The following is a 17,763-nucleotide window of genomic DNA, read 5'->3' on the forward strand; positions in this document are numbered from 1 at the left end:
CAAAAGACCTACATTAGTACCTGTTTTCGTTAACCGAAAGAGGATTTTCGCTTTTACGAAAAAAGACGCTTGCTTTAAACTTGCGTTTACCCCAATAAAGACTACCATGACCATGAAGCCTTGCACGGGCAGGTTTGTGCGCATGCATGACATGCGAATGCGTGTATGTGTGCAAGCGTGACGTGCATGTATGTGCGAATGCGTGACGTGCACATGTGTTTACGTGCCAATTTTTTTTGACAAATCAATTTTGGCTTAAACTTCCCGATTCTGTTAAGTGAAACTATACTGTACATAAATTATTTCTACTTTATATAGGCTGTGTATTTATCATACCATTCCTGTTTTTACTACATGTTAGTGTTATTTTCGGTTTTATGTGCTATTTGGTATGATTTGGCAGGTTATTTTTTGGGTCTGGGAATGCTCAAAAAATTTTCCCTTATAAATTAATGGTAATTGTTTCTTCGCTTTACGCCATTTCGGCTTACGAACAGTTTCATAGGAATGCTCTACCTTTGAATAGCGGAGGAAACCTGTATTACACTTGATGTACACATCCTGTCAAAATTTCTGGCTATATTTATGTTTAAATATAATATTAAAAGATGTTTATGTTTATGAAGCTTGGGCTGTAAACATTTACATCCATACAAATACAAATTCTGTCAGTAATGGAATGACTAAGAAAACCGAAGTTCTTAAAATGGTGGAAACCTGAAATGCAGGAAATGCTGGAAACAGTAGACAAGCATCGTCTACACGATAAAGTCTGCAGATGCTGAAACTCCAGAGCAGAACACACACAAAGTGCTGGAGGAATTCAGCAGGTCAGGCAGCGTCTATAAAAATGAACAAAGAGTCAACATTTCGGGCCGAGACCCTTTTTTAGAACTGCAAGTCGGGAAGAAGGGTCTTGGTCTGAAACATCGAATATCTAACCAATACACACAAAATGCTGGAGGAACTCAGCATGCCAAGCAGCATCTATGGAAAAGAGTACAATTGACATTTGGGATGAGACTGGAGGGAAAAAAGACAAGGAGTAGATTTAAAAGTTGGGGGAGGGAAGAGAGAGACACAAAGTAACAGGTGAAACCTCAAGAGGGAGGGATGAAATAAAGAACTGGAAAGTTGGTGAGAGAGATACAGGGCTGGAAAAGGGGAAGTCCAATAGGAGAGAACAGAAGACCATGGGGAGGAGCACCAGAGGGAGACAGATGCTGCCTGGCCTGCTGAGTTCCTCTAGCATTTTGTGTGTGTTGCTTGGATTTCCAGCATCTGCAAATTTTCTCTTGGTTGTGAACATTGAATATCTATTCGTTTCTATCGATGCTGCTTGATCTGCTGAGTTCTTCCAGCATTTTGCATGTGTTGATAAGCATTATCTGTTGGGGATAAAAAAAAGTTGTGGGCTGCATGGTGGTATAGTTCAAATCCCAACTCTACGTGACTGCCAGTTTTTAACCCATGCTAACACACTTCCTCCAATACCTTAACTTCATTTATCTCCAGCCTTTTATGTGGCCCCTTGTCAAATACCTCTTAGAAATCTAAGACATCTGAATAGGGTTCCACTCCATCAAATATCACATTCTTTAAAGAACTCATTCAAATTTGTCAGACAAGATTTACTTGGCATAAAACTATCGTAAATAGTTTTGACTATATTCAGCTTTACTAAATCATTAGTTATTTCATCTTGCCTAAAATAGATGTTCAAGTTCAAAATTCAAAGTTCAAAGTAAATTTATTATCAAAATACATGTATGTCACCAGATACAACCCTGAGATTTATTTTCTTGCGGGTATACTCAATAAATTCATAATAGAATCAATGAAAGACCACATCAACTTGGGCCTTCAACCAGTGCGCAAAAGACAGCACACTGTGCAACTACAAAAAGAAATACTACTACTAATAATAATAATAATAAATAAATGAGTAATAAATATCGAGAACATGAGAGGAAGAGTCCTTGAAAGTGAGTCCATAGGTTGTGGGAACATTTCAATGATGAAATGGAGTTGAGTGAAGTTATCCCCCAACGTTCAAAAGCCTGATGGTTGAGTGGTAATAACTGTTCCTGACCCTGGTGGTGTGAATTATCTGGCCTCTAATTCCCTGCCTTCTCTTTCTGCATTTTGAACAAGGGAATCATACTCACCTTCAGACAGCCTGCTAGAATTGAGTGAGTTCTGAGACATTTCACTCCCTGAATTCACTGTCTTTCCAAAGGAGCTGCGTGATCAGCTTGCTGTTTTAAGATTATCTGTCGTTTATTTTTAATTTTCATATTCAAGGTACAAAGAATGATGTGGAAGATGGGATTGTTTAAAGCCCCTTCCTGCAGTTACAGTACAGCAATGGGAGTTACAGAGCCTCACAGTTACAGTTCAGTGATGGGGGTTTCAGAGCCCCACAGTACTGCACAGGGGTTTTAAACTAGAGTGGCAGAGAGATAAGAACCACAGAGCCAGAACAGTTAGTGGAGACGTCACAGAGACACATTGTTAAGACTTTTGACAAAGTCAGGAATCAAAAAGTTGAGCACAGTGCAACTATTATCCTGAGCTGCGTATATTTCAATGCAAGAAATATCGTAGGAAAGGCAGATGAGCTCAGGGCATAAGTCAACACCTGGATTTATGATATTGTAGCCATTAGCAAGGCTTGGTTCTAGGAGGGACAGGACTGGCAGCTCAGTATTCTGGGTTTCCATTGTTTTGGACAAGACAAAGTGGTAGGGATTAAAGGAGGGGTAGCATTACTAGTCAAGGAAAAATGTCAAGGTAGTGCTCAGTCAGGACAGACTGGAGAATTCATCTAGTGAGGTGTTGTGGGTGAAATTGAGGGATAAGAAAGGTGTTAATGAGGCTATATTACAGATCATCCAACAGTCCGAGGGATTTGGAGGAACAAATTTGTAAAGAGAGATTGCAGACTGTTGCAAGAAACATAAGGTTGTTTTAGTAGGTGATTTTAACTTTCCATATATTGACTGGGACTCTCATAATGTCAAAGGACTAGATGGGATAGAGTTTGTCAAATATGTTCAGGAACGTTTTCTTAACCAGTACATAGGAGTCCCAACAAGAGAGTGTATGATACATGATCTGCTATAAAGGAATAAGGCAGGGCAGATGACAGAAGTTTGTGTAGATGAACACTCTGCATCTGGTCATCACAATGCTATTAGTTTCAAAGTAAATATGAGAAAAGATAGGTCTGGTCTGCAGGTTGAGATTCTAAACTGAAGAAAGACCAATTTTGAAGGTATCAGAAAAGATCTGGAAAGTGTGGTTTGACAAGTTGTTTTCTGGCAAAGGTGTACTTGGTGAGTGGGAGGCCTTCAAAAGTGAAATTTTGAGAGTACAAAGTGCCTGTCAGAATAAAAGGTAAAAATAACAAGTGTAGGGAATCTTGATTTTTAAGAGCTATTGAGGCCCTAGTTAAGAAGAACAAAGAAGTGTATTTGTATTATAGGTCCAGGTAAGTAGGAAGAAATGGGGCGCTTATGGAGTACAAGAAATGCAAGAGAGCACTAAGAAAGAAATCAAGAGGGCTCAATTAAGGCATGAGATTGCTTTAGCAGACAGAGTGAAGGAGAATCCCAAGGGATTTACAGATATGTTCAGAGCAAAAGGATTACAAGGGACAAAATTGGTCCTCTGGAAAATCAGAATAGTAATCCTTGTGTGGAGCCAAGAGAGATGGGGGAGATCGTAAATGAATTTTTTGCATCTATGTTTACTTAAAGTAAGACAAAACAGCATCAACTTCATAGACTCTATACAAAGGTTAATGTATTATCAAAGTATACAACTCTAAAATTCTTCAATTCTCCAGGTAGCCATGAAACCAAGAAAGAAAAGAAAGGCAGCACGATTATCAACCCCCAAATCCCACCTCCCCTCAAATAAAAAATAAACACAAAACTGGCGTATCAACCCCCCCCCCCCAAAATCCTTCCTCTTGCACAAAAAAAAGAACAAAATGGATCAGGCACATGGACCCCTGAGTCCCTCTTCCCGCATAAAAAAAAACAAACAATAACTGATCAGGCACATCAACTCCCAAATTCCCCTCCCCACACAAAAAAACGAGACGATCAGGTGAAAAAATACAGAATATAAAACTATAAGACTGAAAGAGTCTATAGTCCAAATCCACATCCAAAACGCAGAAAACCCTTGGGCAACACTCTGGGTGCAGCAGCAGTCTCTTCCCTCTCTGGTAAAGAGCAACCAATCAAAAGGCAAGCAGCCAGTGCTCCTATTATAGAGGATGAGTTGTTTGCTGTCTTGAGGCAAATTAGAGTGGATAAATCGCCAGAGCTTGACAAGGTGTTCCCTCAGACACTGCGGGAGACAAGTGCAGAAATTGCTGGGGCCCTAATAGAGATATTTAAATCATCCTTAGCGACAGGCGAGGTGTGGGAAGATTGGAGGATAGCCAATGTTGTTCCGCCATTTAAGAAAGGCTCTAAAAATAAACCATGAAGTTATAGGCTGGTGAGCCCAACATCAGTAGTGGGAAGGTTACTGGAAGGTATTCTAAGGGACCGGATATATGAGCATTTGGATAGACATGGACCGATTGAGGATGGTCAGCATGGCTTCGTGCGTGGTAGGTCGTGTTTAATGGATTTTATAGAGGTTTTGAGAAAGTTATCAGGGAAGTTGATGAAGGCGAGACAGTGACAAGGTCCCGCATGGGAGATTGGTCAAGAAGGTTCAGTCACTTGGCATTAAAGCTGAGGTTGTGAGTTGGATTAGACATTGGCTTTGTGGGAGAAGCCAGAGAGCGGTAGTGGATGGTTGCCTCTCTGACTGGAGGCCTATGATGAGTGGAGTTCCACAGGTATCAGTGCTGGGTCCATTGTTGTTTATCATTTATATCAACAATTTGGATGATAATGTGGTTAATTGGATCAGCAAATTTGTAGAAGACATCAAGATTGGGGGTGTAGTGGACATCACAGAAGACTATCATAGCTTCGGTAGGATCTGGACCAGCTGGAAAAATGGGCTGAAAAATGGCAGATGGAACTTGACGCAGACAAGTACGAGGTGTTGTACTTTGGTAGGACCAACCAGGGTAGGTCTTACACAGTGAATGGCAGGGCACTGAGGAGTGTGGTAGAACAAAGGGCTCTGGGAATACAGGTCCATAATTAATTGAAAATGGCATCACAGGTTGATAGGGTCGTAAAGAAACTTTTGGCACATTGGCCTTCATAAATCAAAGTATTGCATACAGGAGATGGGATGTCATGTTGAAGTTATATAGACATTGATGGGGCCTAATATGTAGTATTGTGTGCAGTTTTGGTCACAACCCTACAGGAAAGATCGAAATAAGGTTGAAAGAGTACAGAGAAAATTTACAGGGATGTTGCCGGGTCTTTAGGACCCAAGTTAGATGTTAAGATTGAATAGGTTAGGACTTTATTCCTTGGAACATAGAAGATTAAAAGGTGATTTGATAGAGGTATACAAAATTATGAGTGGTTTAGATACAGTAAATGCAAACAGGTTTTTTTCCACCTGGGTTGGGTGGGACTACAACTAGAGGGTGAAAGGTGAAAAGTTTAAGGGGAACATGAGGGGAAACTTACCTCAGAGGATTGTGAGTGTGGAATGAGCTGCCAGCGCAAGTGGAGCATGCGAGCTCGATTTCAAAGTTGAAAAGAAGTTTGGATAGGTACATGGACGGTTGGAGTATGGAGGCCTATGAGAATAGGCAGTTTAAATGGGCCTGTTTCTGTTCTATACTTTTTTTTCTACAACTCTATGACCCTTTGATTCTAACTGAACATGTGAAAAACCAACAATGGTAAGTGTAATCAAATCAAAATACAGTGCACAGAGCTTCAAAGTAAACTGAAGCAGTATTAGAAAACCCAACAGGGACCTCAAGTGGGCCAGTGACAATCCTCCTGGGGAAACATCCCGTACATTGGACAGACTTCTGAGACAGCATCACCATCTTGCAGGTGGGTTTGCTAGCATGGCTCGGGAGGGTTTAAACTAATTTGCAAGGGGGATGGGACCCAGAGCAACAGAGCAGTGAAAGGAGTACATGGAGTAAAGCCAGATTTAACATACAGAGAGGCTTTGAGGAAAGAGAAGCAGAATAAACGGTGTAAAGACAGTAAGGTAGAAGGGCTGAAATGTGTGTACCTCAATGCAAGAAGCATCAGGAACAAAGATGATGAACTGAGAGCTTGGATACATACATGGAATTATGATGTAGTGGCCATTACAGAGACTTGGCTGGCACCAGGGCAGGAATGGATTCTCAATATTCCTGGATTTCAGTGCTTTAAAAGGGATAGAGAGGGCGGGAAAAGGGTAGGAGGGGTGGCGTTACTGGTCAGGGATACTATTACAGCTACAGAAAGGGTGGGTAATGTAGCAGGATCCTCTTTTGCGTCAATATGGGTGGAAGTCAGGAACAGGAAGGGAGCAGTTACTCTATTGAGGGTATTCTATAGGCCCCCTGGTAGCAGCAGAGATACAGAGGAGCAGATTGGGAGGCAGAATTTGGAAAGGTGCAAAAATAACAGGGTTGTTATCATGGGTGACTTTAACTTTCCTAATATTGATTGGCACCTGATTAGTTCCAAGGGTTTAGATGGGGCAGAGTTTGTTAAGTGTGTCCAGGATGGATTCCTGTAACAGTATGTGGACAGGCCAACCAGGGGGAATGCCATACTAGATCTAGTACTAGGTAATGAACCGGGTCAGGTCACAGATCTCTCAGTGGGTGAGCATCTGGGGGACAGTGACCACCGCTCCCTGGCCTTTAGCATTATCGTGGAAAAGGATAGAATCAGAGAGGACAGGAAAATTTTTAACTGGGGAAAGGCAAATTATGAGGCTATAAGGCTAGAACTTGCGGGTGTGAACTGGGGTGATGTTTTTGCGGGGAAATGTACTATGGACATGTGGTCGATGTTTAGGGATCTCTTGCAGGATGTTAGGGATAAATTTGTCCCGGTGAGGAAGATAAAGAATGGTAGAGTGAAGGAACCATGGGTGACAAGTGAGGTGGAAAATCTAGTCAGGTGGAAGAAGGCAGCATACATGAGGTTTAGGAAGCAAGGATCAGATGGGTCTATTGAGGAATATAGGGAAGCAAGAAAGGAGCTTAAGAAGGGGCTGAGAAGAGCAAGAAGGGGGCATGAGAAGGCCTTGGCAAGTAGGGTAAAGGAAAACCCCAAGGCATTCTTCAATTATGTGAAGAAAAAAAGGATGACAGGAGTGAAGGTAGGACCGATCAGAGATAAAGGTGGGAAGATGTGCCTGGAGGCTGTGGAAGTGAGCGAGGTCCTCAATGAATACTTCTCTTCGGTATTCACCAATGAGAGGGAACTTGATGATGGTGAGGACAATATGAGTGAGGTTGATGTTCTGGAGCATGTTGATATTAAGGGAGAGGAGGTGTTGGAGTTGTTAAAATACATTAGGACGGATAAGTCCCCAGGGCCTGACAGAATATTCCCCAGGGTGCTCCATGAGGCGAGGGAAGAGATTGCTGAGCCTCTTGTCACGATCTTTAAGTCCTCGTTGTCCACGGGAATGGTAAAGGAGGCTTGGAAGGAGGCGAATGTTGTCCCCTTGTTCAAAAAAGCTAGTAGGGATAGTCCGGGACCAGTGCGCCTTATGTCTGTGGTGGGAAAGCTGTTGGAAAAAATTCTTAAGAGATAGGATCTCTGGGCATTTAGAGAATCATGGTCTGATCAGGGACAGTGAGCATGGCTTTGTGAAGGGCAGATCATGTCTAACAAGCCTGAAAGAGTTATTTGAGGAGGTGACCAGGCATACAGATGAGGGTAGTGCAGTGGATGTGATCTATATGGATTTTAGTAAGGCATTTGACAAGGTTCCACACAGTAGGCTTATTCAGAAAGTCCGAAGGCATGGGATCCAGGGAAGTTTGGCCAGGTCGATTCAGAATTGGCTTGCCTGCAGAAGGCAAAGGGTGATGGTGGAGGGAGTACATTCAGATTGGAGGATTGTGACTAGTGGTGTCCCACAAGGATCTGTTCTGGGATCTCTACTTTTCGTGATTTTTATTAACGACCTGGATCTGGGGGTAGAAGGGTGGGTTGGCAAGATTGCAGACGACACAAAGGTTGGTGGTGTTGTAGATAGTATAGAGGATTGTCAAAGATTTCAGAGAAACATTGATAGGATGCAGGAGTGGGTTGAGAAGTGGCAGATGGAGTTCAACCCGGAGAAGTGTGAGGTGATACACTTTGGAAGGACAAACTCCAAGGCAGAGTACAAAGTAAATGGCAGGATACTTGGTACTGTGGAGGAGCAGAGGGATCTCGGGGTACATGTCCAAGATCCCTGAAAGTTGCCTCACAGGTGGATAGGGTAGCTAAGAAAGATTATGGGGTGTTAGCTTTCATAAGTCGAGGAATAGAGTTTAAGAGTCGCGATGTAATGATGCAGCTCTATAAAACTCTGGTTAGGCCACACTTGGAGTACTGTGTCCAGTTCTGGTCACCTCACTATAGGAAGGATGTGGAAGCATTGGAAAGGGTACAGAGGAGATTTACCAGGATGCTGCCTGGTTTAGGAAGTATGCATTATGATCAGAGATTAAGGGAGCTAGGGCTTTACTCTTTGGAGAGAAGGAGGATGAGAGGAGACATGATAGAGGTGTACAAGATAATAAGAGGAATAGATAGAGTGGATAGCCAGCGCCTCTTCCCCAGGGCACCACTGCTCACTGCAAGAGGACATGGCTTTAAGGTAAGGGGTGGGAAGTTCAAGGGGGATATTAGAGGAAGGTTTTTTACTCAGAGAGTGGTTGGTGCGTGGAATGCACTGCCTGAGTCAGTGGTGGAGGCAGATACACTAGTGAAGTTTAAGAGACTACTAGACAGGTATATGGAGGAATTTAAGGTGGGAGGTGATATGGGAGGCAGTGTCTGAGGGTCGGCACAACATTGTGGGCCGAAGGGGCCTGTACTGTGCTGTACCATTCTATTTTTTATTTGTATATCCAAGATCCCAAGAATTACAGCATGAACATGACATGAACTCTACAGTGACTCAAGTGAAGGTGACGGTGATGAAATAATAGGATTGGCAGCCATGTCACAAACTGCTCCAACAAAGACCAAGGAAGTAAAAACACACAGGACTGAAGATGGAACTTTTGAAAGGAGACAGATGGTCTTTCATCAACCACCTTATCAATTCAATTTATCAAAATTCATAAATTATCCAAAGAAATTCAACATTCTAAAAAAACAAAGTTTAAAGATGTGGGCTGAAATTAAATACATTAAGAACATATACATATTGCACCCATATGATGGCACCTAAATTTTGGCTATTGTGTTGTCTTAGCAGATCAGACAGTTGACATGTAGAGCTGATGACAAAATGGGAGATGATAAACAAAACATACAAGGTGGTAGGGAAGCTAATAAGGGGTGCTTAGAAAGAACAGAACTCAATATGGGCCAATTGGAGGAAAGTAGACAATGGCAAGCAAAAAATTTCTGAGGATGTTTCTAAATAAGAAGGGCCCTTCAGAACAGCTTGGTTAATTTCCTCAGGTGTTCCAGGAATAAATGAAGACAATATAAAGGACTCTACATGTGGTCTCTTGAAGTCAACTTTTATGGATGACTTGAAACCAGACATTGCCAAAATAATGAAACTGACAAAAACGAATTGGAGTGACATTAGTTTTCCATACAGTGAGCTAGTGCAAGCCACCAAACAAGAAATATCAAAATCCAAATAAAATCATTACAGTCACCTGTTGACCAACAGCCAATGACCATGGGTCAACAGTCATTGCTTACTGGTCAACATCCACAGTTGCTGCAGGGATTGGAATTGGAATTCACTGAGTGCAGTCCAGCAATCTCAGTCTGAGCCACATCTCCAAGGCCAATGCCCTACAACTAGATGCCACTTGTGGTAAAGAAGGAAATTGGGCTAGACGTTTTTGGCATAGGAAGCAAGATGGACAACAGAAACAAGCTCAACAACAAGTTCAGTCCTCTCTCTCACATGTCAGGAGACCCAGATCTGATGACAAGGTTCTTAATAAGCAATTTCAGATGTTTTAGACGTATTGTCCAATTCAAAAAATGACTTAAGCCCTTTCCTACAGCCTTTACTTGCTTTGATAGAAAAACCAGATGACTTACATGTGAAATGACTATTTGGAAATGAATATGCTGAATTCTTATTGGACATGGAGGACTATGATGACTATTACTAAGCCAAGATACTAACACATTATGAAGATGCAAATTATTATAAAGATCCACGTTTACTGAACCCAGATCTGACTCTGTACACCGATGGTTCCTCAGCAACTGATGGAGGAATTCAAGTGGCTATTTGGACCGCTGTTTCTAAAACTGAAGAGCTGGCATCAGGAAGCATGACTCCTGATACCTCTGTGCAATAGACAGAACTGAAAGCTTTGACTGAAGTCTATAAGTTGGCAGAAGGAAGATCAGCTATTATCTACACTGATTCTCAATATGCTTTTTGAGTTTTTCATGATTTTGGAAACTTTTGGAAGCAAAGGAGATTTCTGACAGCTGTAGGAACCCAAATGAAGAATGTCGAACTACTACATTAATTCATGAATGGTAAACAACTGTTGTCAGAAGTGGATGTATTAAAATGTAAACGCCAATCCAAATTGACTATAATTAAAAGCCATAGAAAGGGGAAAAAATGCAGCAAAGGGGGAAAAGAAATTTTAAAAAGTTAAAAAAAGGTCAAATGATTAAGAGAATTACCAAAAATATATGTAGTGAACCCAACAACTGAAATTACAGAAACAATTATCGATACTCTTCAGAGATTGTCTGCTTGGCATCAGGGGTCGTATAACCAGGACTTGAGATATACACCAGCTGCTCCCATGGCTTCATGTGACCATGATCAGGGGGCTAATGAGGTTCAAAACCTTACCCCAGGGTGACCTAGAAGCTAGCAGAGGAAAGGAGCACCTTACACCTCCTTTGGTAGAGACATATCTGCACTCTGCCACCCAAAGGTGGCAGCTTTCTTAAAAATGGCGAACTGCAGAAATTCATCTCTACCTTATGTCTGCAACATGATGGCAGGCATCTGTGCAATATGAGCCAGGTCTTAATTCATACTTTTAACAAACTGGAAGGAACCTCAGCCATTAATTCAGTTCCAAGAGGAGCAACCTCACTGGTACGATGCACCTTCACCTAATTTCTCTATACCTCTGCAATATATAACCATTAACCCTTCTGGTTCATTCTGTCATTAACCAACACCAAGGCATGCTAACCTAGTAGTAAATTAACCCAGCAGCATATCCTCTGAGATGTGGGAAGAAACCAGAACACAGAGAAAACCTACACAGTCACAGAAAGAACATACAAGTCCCATACAGAGAACACACAAGGTCAGGATCAAATCTGGATGCCCTGGACCTTCAAAGTATCAGCACTCCAACAGGATCCCACCACTAAGCACATCTTTCCCTCCCCCCCTCTCTCTGCATTCCGCAGGGATCGCTCCCTACACAACTCCCTTGTCCATTCGTCCCCCCCATTGATCTCCCTCCTGGCACTTATCCATGTAAGCGGAACAAGTGCTACACATGCCCTTACACTTCCTCCCTTACCACCATTCAGGGCCCCAAACAGTCCTTCCAGGTGAGGCAACACTTCACCTGTGAGTCGACTGGGGTGATATGCTGCGTCCGGTGCTCCCGATGTGGCCTTTGATATATTGGCGAGACCCGACGCAGACTGGGAGACCGCTTTGCTGAACATCTACGCTCTGTCCGCCAGAGAAAGCAGGATCTCCCAGTGGCCACACATTTTAATTCCACATCCCATTCCCATTCTGACATGTCTATCCACGGCCTCCTCTACTGTAAAGATGAAGCCACACTCAGGTTGGAGGAACAACACCTTATATTCCGTCTGGGTAGCCTCCAACCTGATGGCATGAACATCGACTTCTCTAACTTCCGCTAAGGCCCCACCTCCCCCTCATACCCCATCTGTTACTCATTTTTATGCACACATTCTTTTTCTCCCTCTGTCCCTTTGAATATACCTCTTGCCCATCCTCTGGGTCCCCCCCCTTGTCTTTCTTCCCGTACCTCCTGTCCCATGATCCTCTCGTATCCCCTTTTGCCTATCACCTGTCCAGCTCTTGGCTCTATCCCTCCCCCTCCTGTCTTCTCCTATCATTTTGGATCTACCCCTCCTCTTCCAACTTTCAAATCCCTTACTCACTTTTCCTTCAGTTAGTCCTGACGAAGGGTCTCGGCCTGAAACGTCGACTGCACCTCTTCCTACAGATGCTGCCTGGCCTGCTGCGTTCACCAGCAACTTTGATGTGTGTTGCAAGTATCAGCACTACCTGCCACACCATCAGGTAGCTCAAAGTACAGCGATCATGTCAAGCAATTCTCCAACATATGAAACAAAAAATTATTTTTAAATTTGGAAGGGCAAGTCACTCACAGGTTAATTAGACTGGATGGAGATAAAATCACAAGAATAAAGGGTTCAAAAGTGGACCTGGTAAGAAATTTGTAGATCACAGCTAGATGGGATTTTCTGAAAAAAAAGCTCTTACATTCAACAGCTGCAGCACCCAGATCCAAAGGTGAGCTAGTCACCACTAAATATTACATTTATATAAATAGAACTACAGTTTAATTATCAGTGTTTAACTGAAAGCACATCTACAGAAACTTACATTTGGACAGTGAAGAGACCGAGTATGGTTATGAGGTTGCACCCTAATGTTTGGCACACTGGTGTCTTGCATGACTCCACTTATTGCAACCATCATGGAAACATTTTTCCGGAATTCCACTTCTGAAAATCAAAATTGAGATTTGATAGGCACTGAATATTTTTACATTATTCCCAAGATACTGTAAATCTGTGGTTTCAAATTAAGCAAAGCTCACACAATGCCACATGAAGTCTATAAAGTTCCTCTGATGAATAATTTACTACATTTACAGATCAATGAATTATACAAGTACACGGGTACAATCTACAATAAGCATCGCCATTAAAATCACAGTAGGCCATTCATAGGCTCAAATTAGAGCAGGTAATAGCTTTTAACTGCATTTAGTGACATCAGCATACATGAGATGAACAACATGAGACTGAATTTTGCAGTAATTACCGAGCTCATAATCTGTAAACGTTTTCTTGATTTGGAGTCATCTATATACTACTAAAACTCTCATGCTCTGTCTGTCTGTTTGTCACCTCCAATTAGCGCAAACGGTGCTTTACGGCGGCACTTTTTTTGGCTAAATCAAATTAAAATGCGCTAACTTACAGAATGCAAGCAAAGTTCAGGGTTATATATTCGTATGAAATTGCTCATTCGCAAAAATCAACAGGCTCCCTTTTAATCAGAGAGCCGATCGGCCATCATGGAAATCGGGATGCGACAGCCTGACGCATGCGCACGGCCAGCCTCAGCAGCGACACCTACTGGTGCAAAAGGGCAGGCCAGCTCTATTTTGAGGGGTCACATTCTGCTAATCACCATCAGCATGTGCAGGATTGGGACAGATCTAACTGCCACCCATCACTAAGAGATAATTAAATCTTATTGTAATGATGTACTTTGAGACACCCATAAAACCCTTTGCTGCAGTCAAAGGACAGCGGTGACTATATCACGTCCATTTAGGAGAGCTCCAACCACACCATCAAGAATAATCAGCATCCTTTGGTGTTACTACTTCGTATCTTCTATCCAGCATTAGGGTAAAAAAAAAAAAAATGGTCAGCCTAATTATGCCACGTGGAAAGGGAAGGGAGCCATTATGGTCAAGAGATGACCCCAAACGTCGTCAGGAAGCGGCAAAGAGAGGGAGAGGACAAGAATCAGATGAGGCCAGGGCCGCATGATTCCAGGATCAAAGAGGACAAAAAAAATGCGAGAAAAGAGACAGAGGAGGAGAGGCATGCACGTCTCCAGGATCAGAGACAAACAACAAACAGCAGAAGAGGTGAAGAAACGGGGGATGAAAGGGCTGCATGTCTCCAGAATGACAACGAGAGCCACAAGGGTGGCAGATAAACCAGAAATGAAGCCATCAGACGTGTCCTTCGTTAACTGAGGAACAGCTATATTTGCTTTGCTACACATCTTTCTTCTTTAATAAACTGAGGTTTTCTACTTCAGTTTCCAAAGCAAAGTGATACCAATAGCATGCAGGAAAATTTAGTGTTCATTCTGGTCACATCAGACTGCACTACCCTTCTCTCTAAGGGTGCCCCAACAGGTCACCCTGTTGTCCAGTGAGGCATAAGGTCACTGCATTCATGCCAACAATCAAGTAACCCATTTGTAGTAATCCCACTAACCAATCCTTGGTCTGTAGGCTTGCAAACCTTGGCACTCATTTGGATACTTAGTCAATGCTTCATAAACTCCTGCCTCTACCACCTTCCAAGGACTGACGCTCGTCAGAACCTGTTTGGCAACAGTCTCCTGCCCCAATTAAGTGGCATAGTGTCCCAAATCAACAGAGGAAATCCTGGCAATTTTCTCAATTACTTTTTATTAAGAGAGGTCCCAAATAAGCAGCTGCCCTGATTAACTGAAGGACCAATTACTGGAATCTACTGCGTACAACAAACAGTAAGGCTCCTAGTATTGATCCATGCAGTACGCCACTGGTCACAGGCTTCCAATCACAAAATCAACCCTCTGCCACTTTTAACTTAGTAACAAGCTAACTTTGAATCCAATTTGCCAACAAGCTTTAGATCCCTGGGCTCCAACCTTTGGATTGACCTTGTATATGGGGCCTTGTTAAAGTTCATGCAGACTACCTAAACGTACTGCCCTTATCAACAAGGTGAGTCAGAGAATCTACCACAATAAAAGTGCACTGTCTTTCCAAGTGCAGATAAATCCTGCCCTTCAGGATATTTTCCAATACCTTTCTGACCAGACAGTAAACTGACTTATCAGTATTTACCGGGCTTACACCTGCTACTCTTCTTGAATAAATTTACTACAGTTGTCGTCCTTTAGTCAGTCATCAGGCATTTCACCAAGTGCCCAGCAAAGATTTAAAAAAACATTCTGACCCCAGCAACCACCCCCTTACCCTTCAGAACCCATCAGCCCTATAGATTTACCCACCTTTATGTCTACTAAAACATCCAATGTAAGACCACATGACATAGGAGCTGAATTAGGCCATTCAGCCCATCAAGGCATTCCATCACGGCTGACTTACTAATCCACTCAACATCATTCTCCTCCCTCTCCCCATAACCTTTGATGCCCAGACTAATCAAGAACCTATTAACCTGTGCTTTAAATATACACAATGACTAGGTCTCCACAAACATCTGTAGTAATACAATTCCACAAATTCATCACCTTCTGGCTACAGAAATTCCGCCTCATCTCTGTTCTAATTGGGTGTCCATCTATTCTGAGGCTCTAAGTCCTTCTGCAGACTAAGTGTTTCCTCAACACAACTGGCCCCTCCACCTATTTTTGCATCATCCACAAACTTGGCTACAAAGCCATCAATTCCATCATCCAAATCATTGACACACAGAGTGAAAAGAAGTGGTCCCAACACCAATGACCCCTGCAGAGTACCATTAGTCACTGGCAGCCAATCAGAAAAGGCTCCCTTTATTACCATTCTTTGCTTACTGCCATTCAGCCAATCTTCTATTCATGCTTGTATCTTTCCTGCAATACCAAGGGCTGTTACCTTGTTAAGCAGCTTCACGTGTGGCACCTCATCAAAGGCTTTCTGAAAATCCATGTAAACAACGTCCACTGACTCTCCTTTGTCTATCCTACCTGTTATTTCCTCAAAGAATTCCAACAGATTTTGTCTAGTTTACCATGTGCCTCCAAATACCCAAAACCTCATCCATAATGATGAACTCCAACACCCTCCTAACCACAGAAATCAGGCTGAGTGGCCTGTAATTTCCCTTCTTCTGTCTCACTCCCTTCTTAAAGGGTGAAGTAACTTTAGCAATTTTCCAGTCCTCTGGAACTATTACAGAATCTAGTGATTCTTGAAAGATCATTACTAAAGCCCCCCAACAATCTCTTTAGCTACCTCTTTCAGGACCCAGGTCCAGATGACTTATCTGCCCTCAGACCTTTCAGCTTCCCCAAACGCATTTTCCTTAATAGCGACTACACTCACTGATGCCCCCAACACTCACTAATTTCTGGTGTCTTCCACAGGGAAGACTGACACAAAATACTTACTTAAGTTTGTCTGCCATTTTATTTGTCCCCCATTACCTCTCCAGTGTTATTTTCGAGCAGTCCAATAACCAGTATCCTCTTTTTTATTATTGGCTAGCTTACCTTCATATTTCATCTTTTCTCTCCTTATGGCTTCCTTAGTTGCCTTTTGTTGGTCTTTAAAATCTTAACAATCCTCTGTTTCCCCACTACTATTTGCTATATTATATGTCCTCTCATAGAAAATCTACAGCATGTTACAGGCCCTTCAGCCCACAATGTTATGCTGACCATGTAACCTATTCTAGAAGCTGCCTAGAATTTCCCTACCGCATAGCCCTCTGTTTTTCTAAGTTCTATGTACCTGTCTCTAAAAAGACCCTATTGTATCTACCTCTACCACCTTCGCTGGCAGTGCATTCTGTGCATCCACCAGTCTCTGTGTGAAAAACTTACCCACGTACCTACTTCCAAGCACCTTAAAACTATGCCCCCTCGTGTTAGCCATTTCAGCCGAGAAAAAACCTCTGACTATCCACCCGATCAATGCCTCTCATCATCTTATACACCTATATCACATCACATCTCATCCTCTGTCACTCAGAGGAGAAAAGGCCAAGTTCACACAACCTATTCTCATGAGGCATGCTCTCCAATCCAGGCAACATCCTTGTAAATCTCCTCTGCACTCTCTCTATAGCATCCACATCCTTCCTGTAATGAGGTGACCAGAACTGAACACATTACTCCAAGTGGAGTACTCTCTGTTACTTTTATGCTGTCCTTTGTCAGCCACGTTGTCTCATTCTCCCTTTAGAATACTTCTGCATTCTTGGAATGTATTTATCCTGCACCTTCTGAATTGCTCCCGGAAACTCCAACCATTGCTTTTCTGCCATCATCCCTGCTAGTCCAATCAAAAGTTTAGTCAGTTCCACTCTCATGCCTCTGTAATCCCGTTAACTCCACTATAATATTGATACATCTGATTTTAGCTTTTCCCTCTCAAACTGCAGGGTGAATTCTATCATATTATGATCACTGACTCATAAGGGCTCCTTTACCTTAAGTTCCCTCATCAAATCCAGTTCATTACAGAACACTCAAATCAGAAGTGCCTTTTCCCTAGTAGGCTCAACCACAAGCTGGTCTAAAAGCTATCTTGTAGGCATTATACAAATTCCCTCTCTTGGGATCTAGCATCAACCTGATTTTCCCAATCTACCTGCAGATTAAAATATACCATGACAATGATAACATTACACTTTTTACATGCCTTTTCTATCTCCCGTTGTAATTGGTACCCCATATTATGGCTACTATTCAGAGGCCTGTATTTAACTCTAATCAGGGTGTTTTTACGGTTGCATTTCCTTAACTCTTCCCACAAGGATCCTACATCTTCCGATCCTATGTAACCTCTTTCTAAATATTTGATTTCATTTTTTTTAACAACAGAGCCAACCCACCCCTCGGCCTACCTGCCTGTCCTTTCGA

General features: G+C 42.5%; 1 protein-coding gene across 3 annotated transcripts in view; it reads right to left on the minus strand.

Moving 5' to 3' along the window:
- tmem181 (transmembrane protein 181) overlaps positions 1-17,763 on the minus strand; it is a 137,798-nt gene that overhangs the window by 82,609 nt on the left and 37,426 nt on the right. For all 3 annotated transcript variants that reach the window (XM_072265941.1, XM_072265942.1, XM_072265944.1), the window contains exon 5: positions 12,754-12,875. In XM_072265941.1, the coding sequence (XP_072122042.1) occupies positions 12,754-12,875 (122 nt within the window). The remainder of the gene's footprint in view (positions 1-12,753; positions 12,876-17,763) is intronic.

Source organism: Mobula birostris, chromosome 8, assembly GCF_030028105.1.
Source record: "Mobula birostris isolate sMobBir1 chromosome 8, sMobBir1.hap1, whole genome shotgun sequence".
Classification (NCBI taxonomy): domain Eukaryota; kingdom Metazoa; phylum Chordata; class Chondrichthyes; order Myliobatiformes; family Myliobatidae; genus Mobula; species Mobula birostris.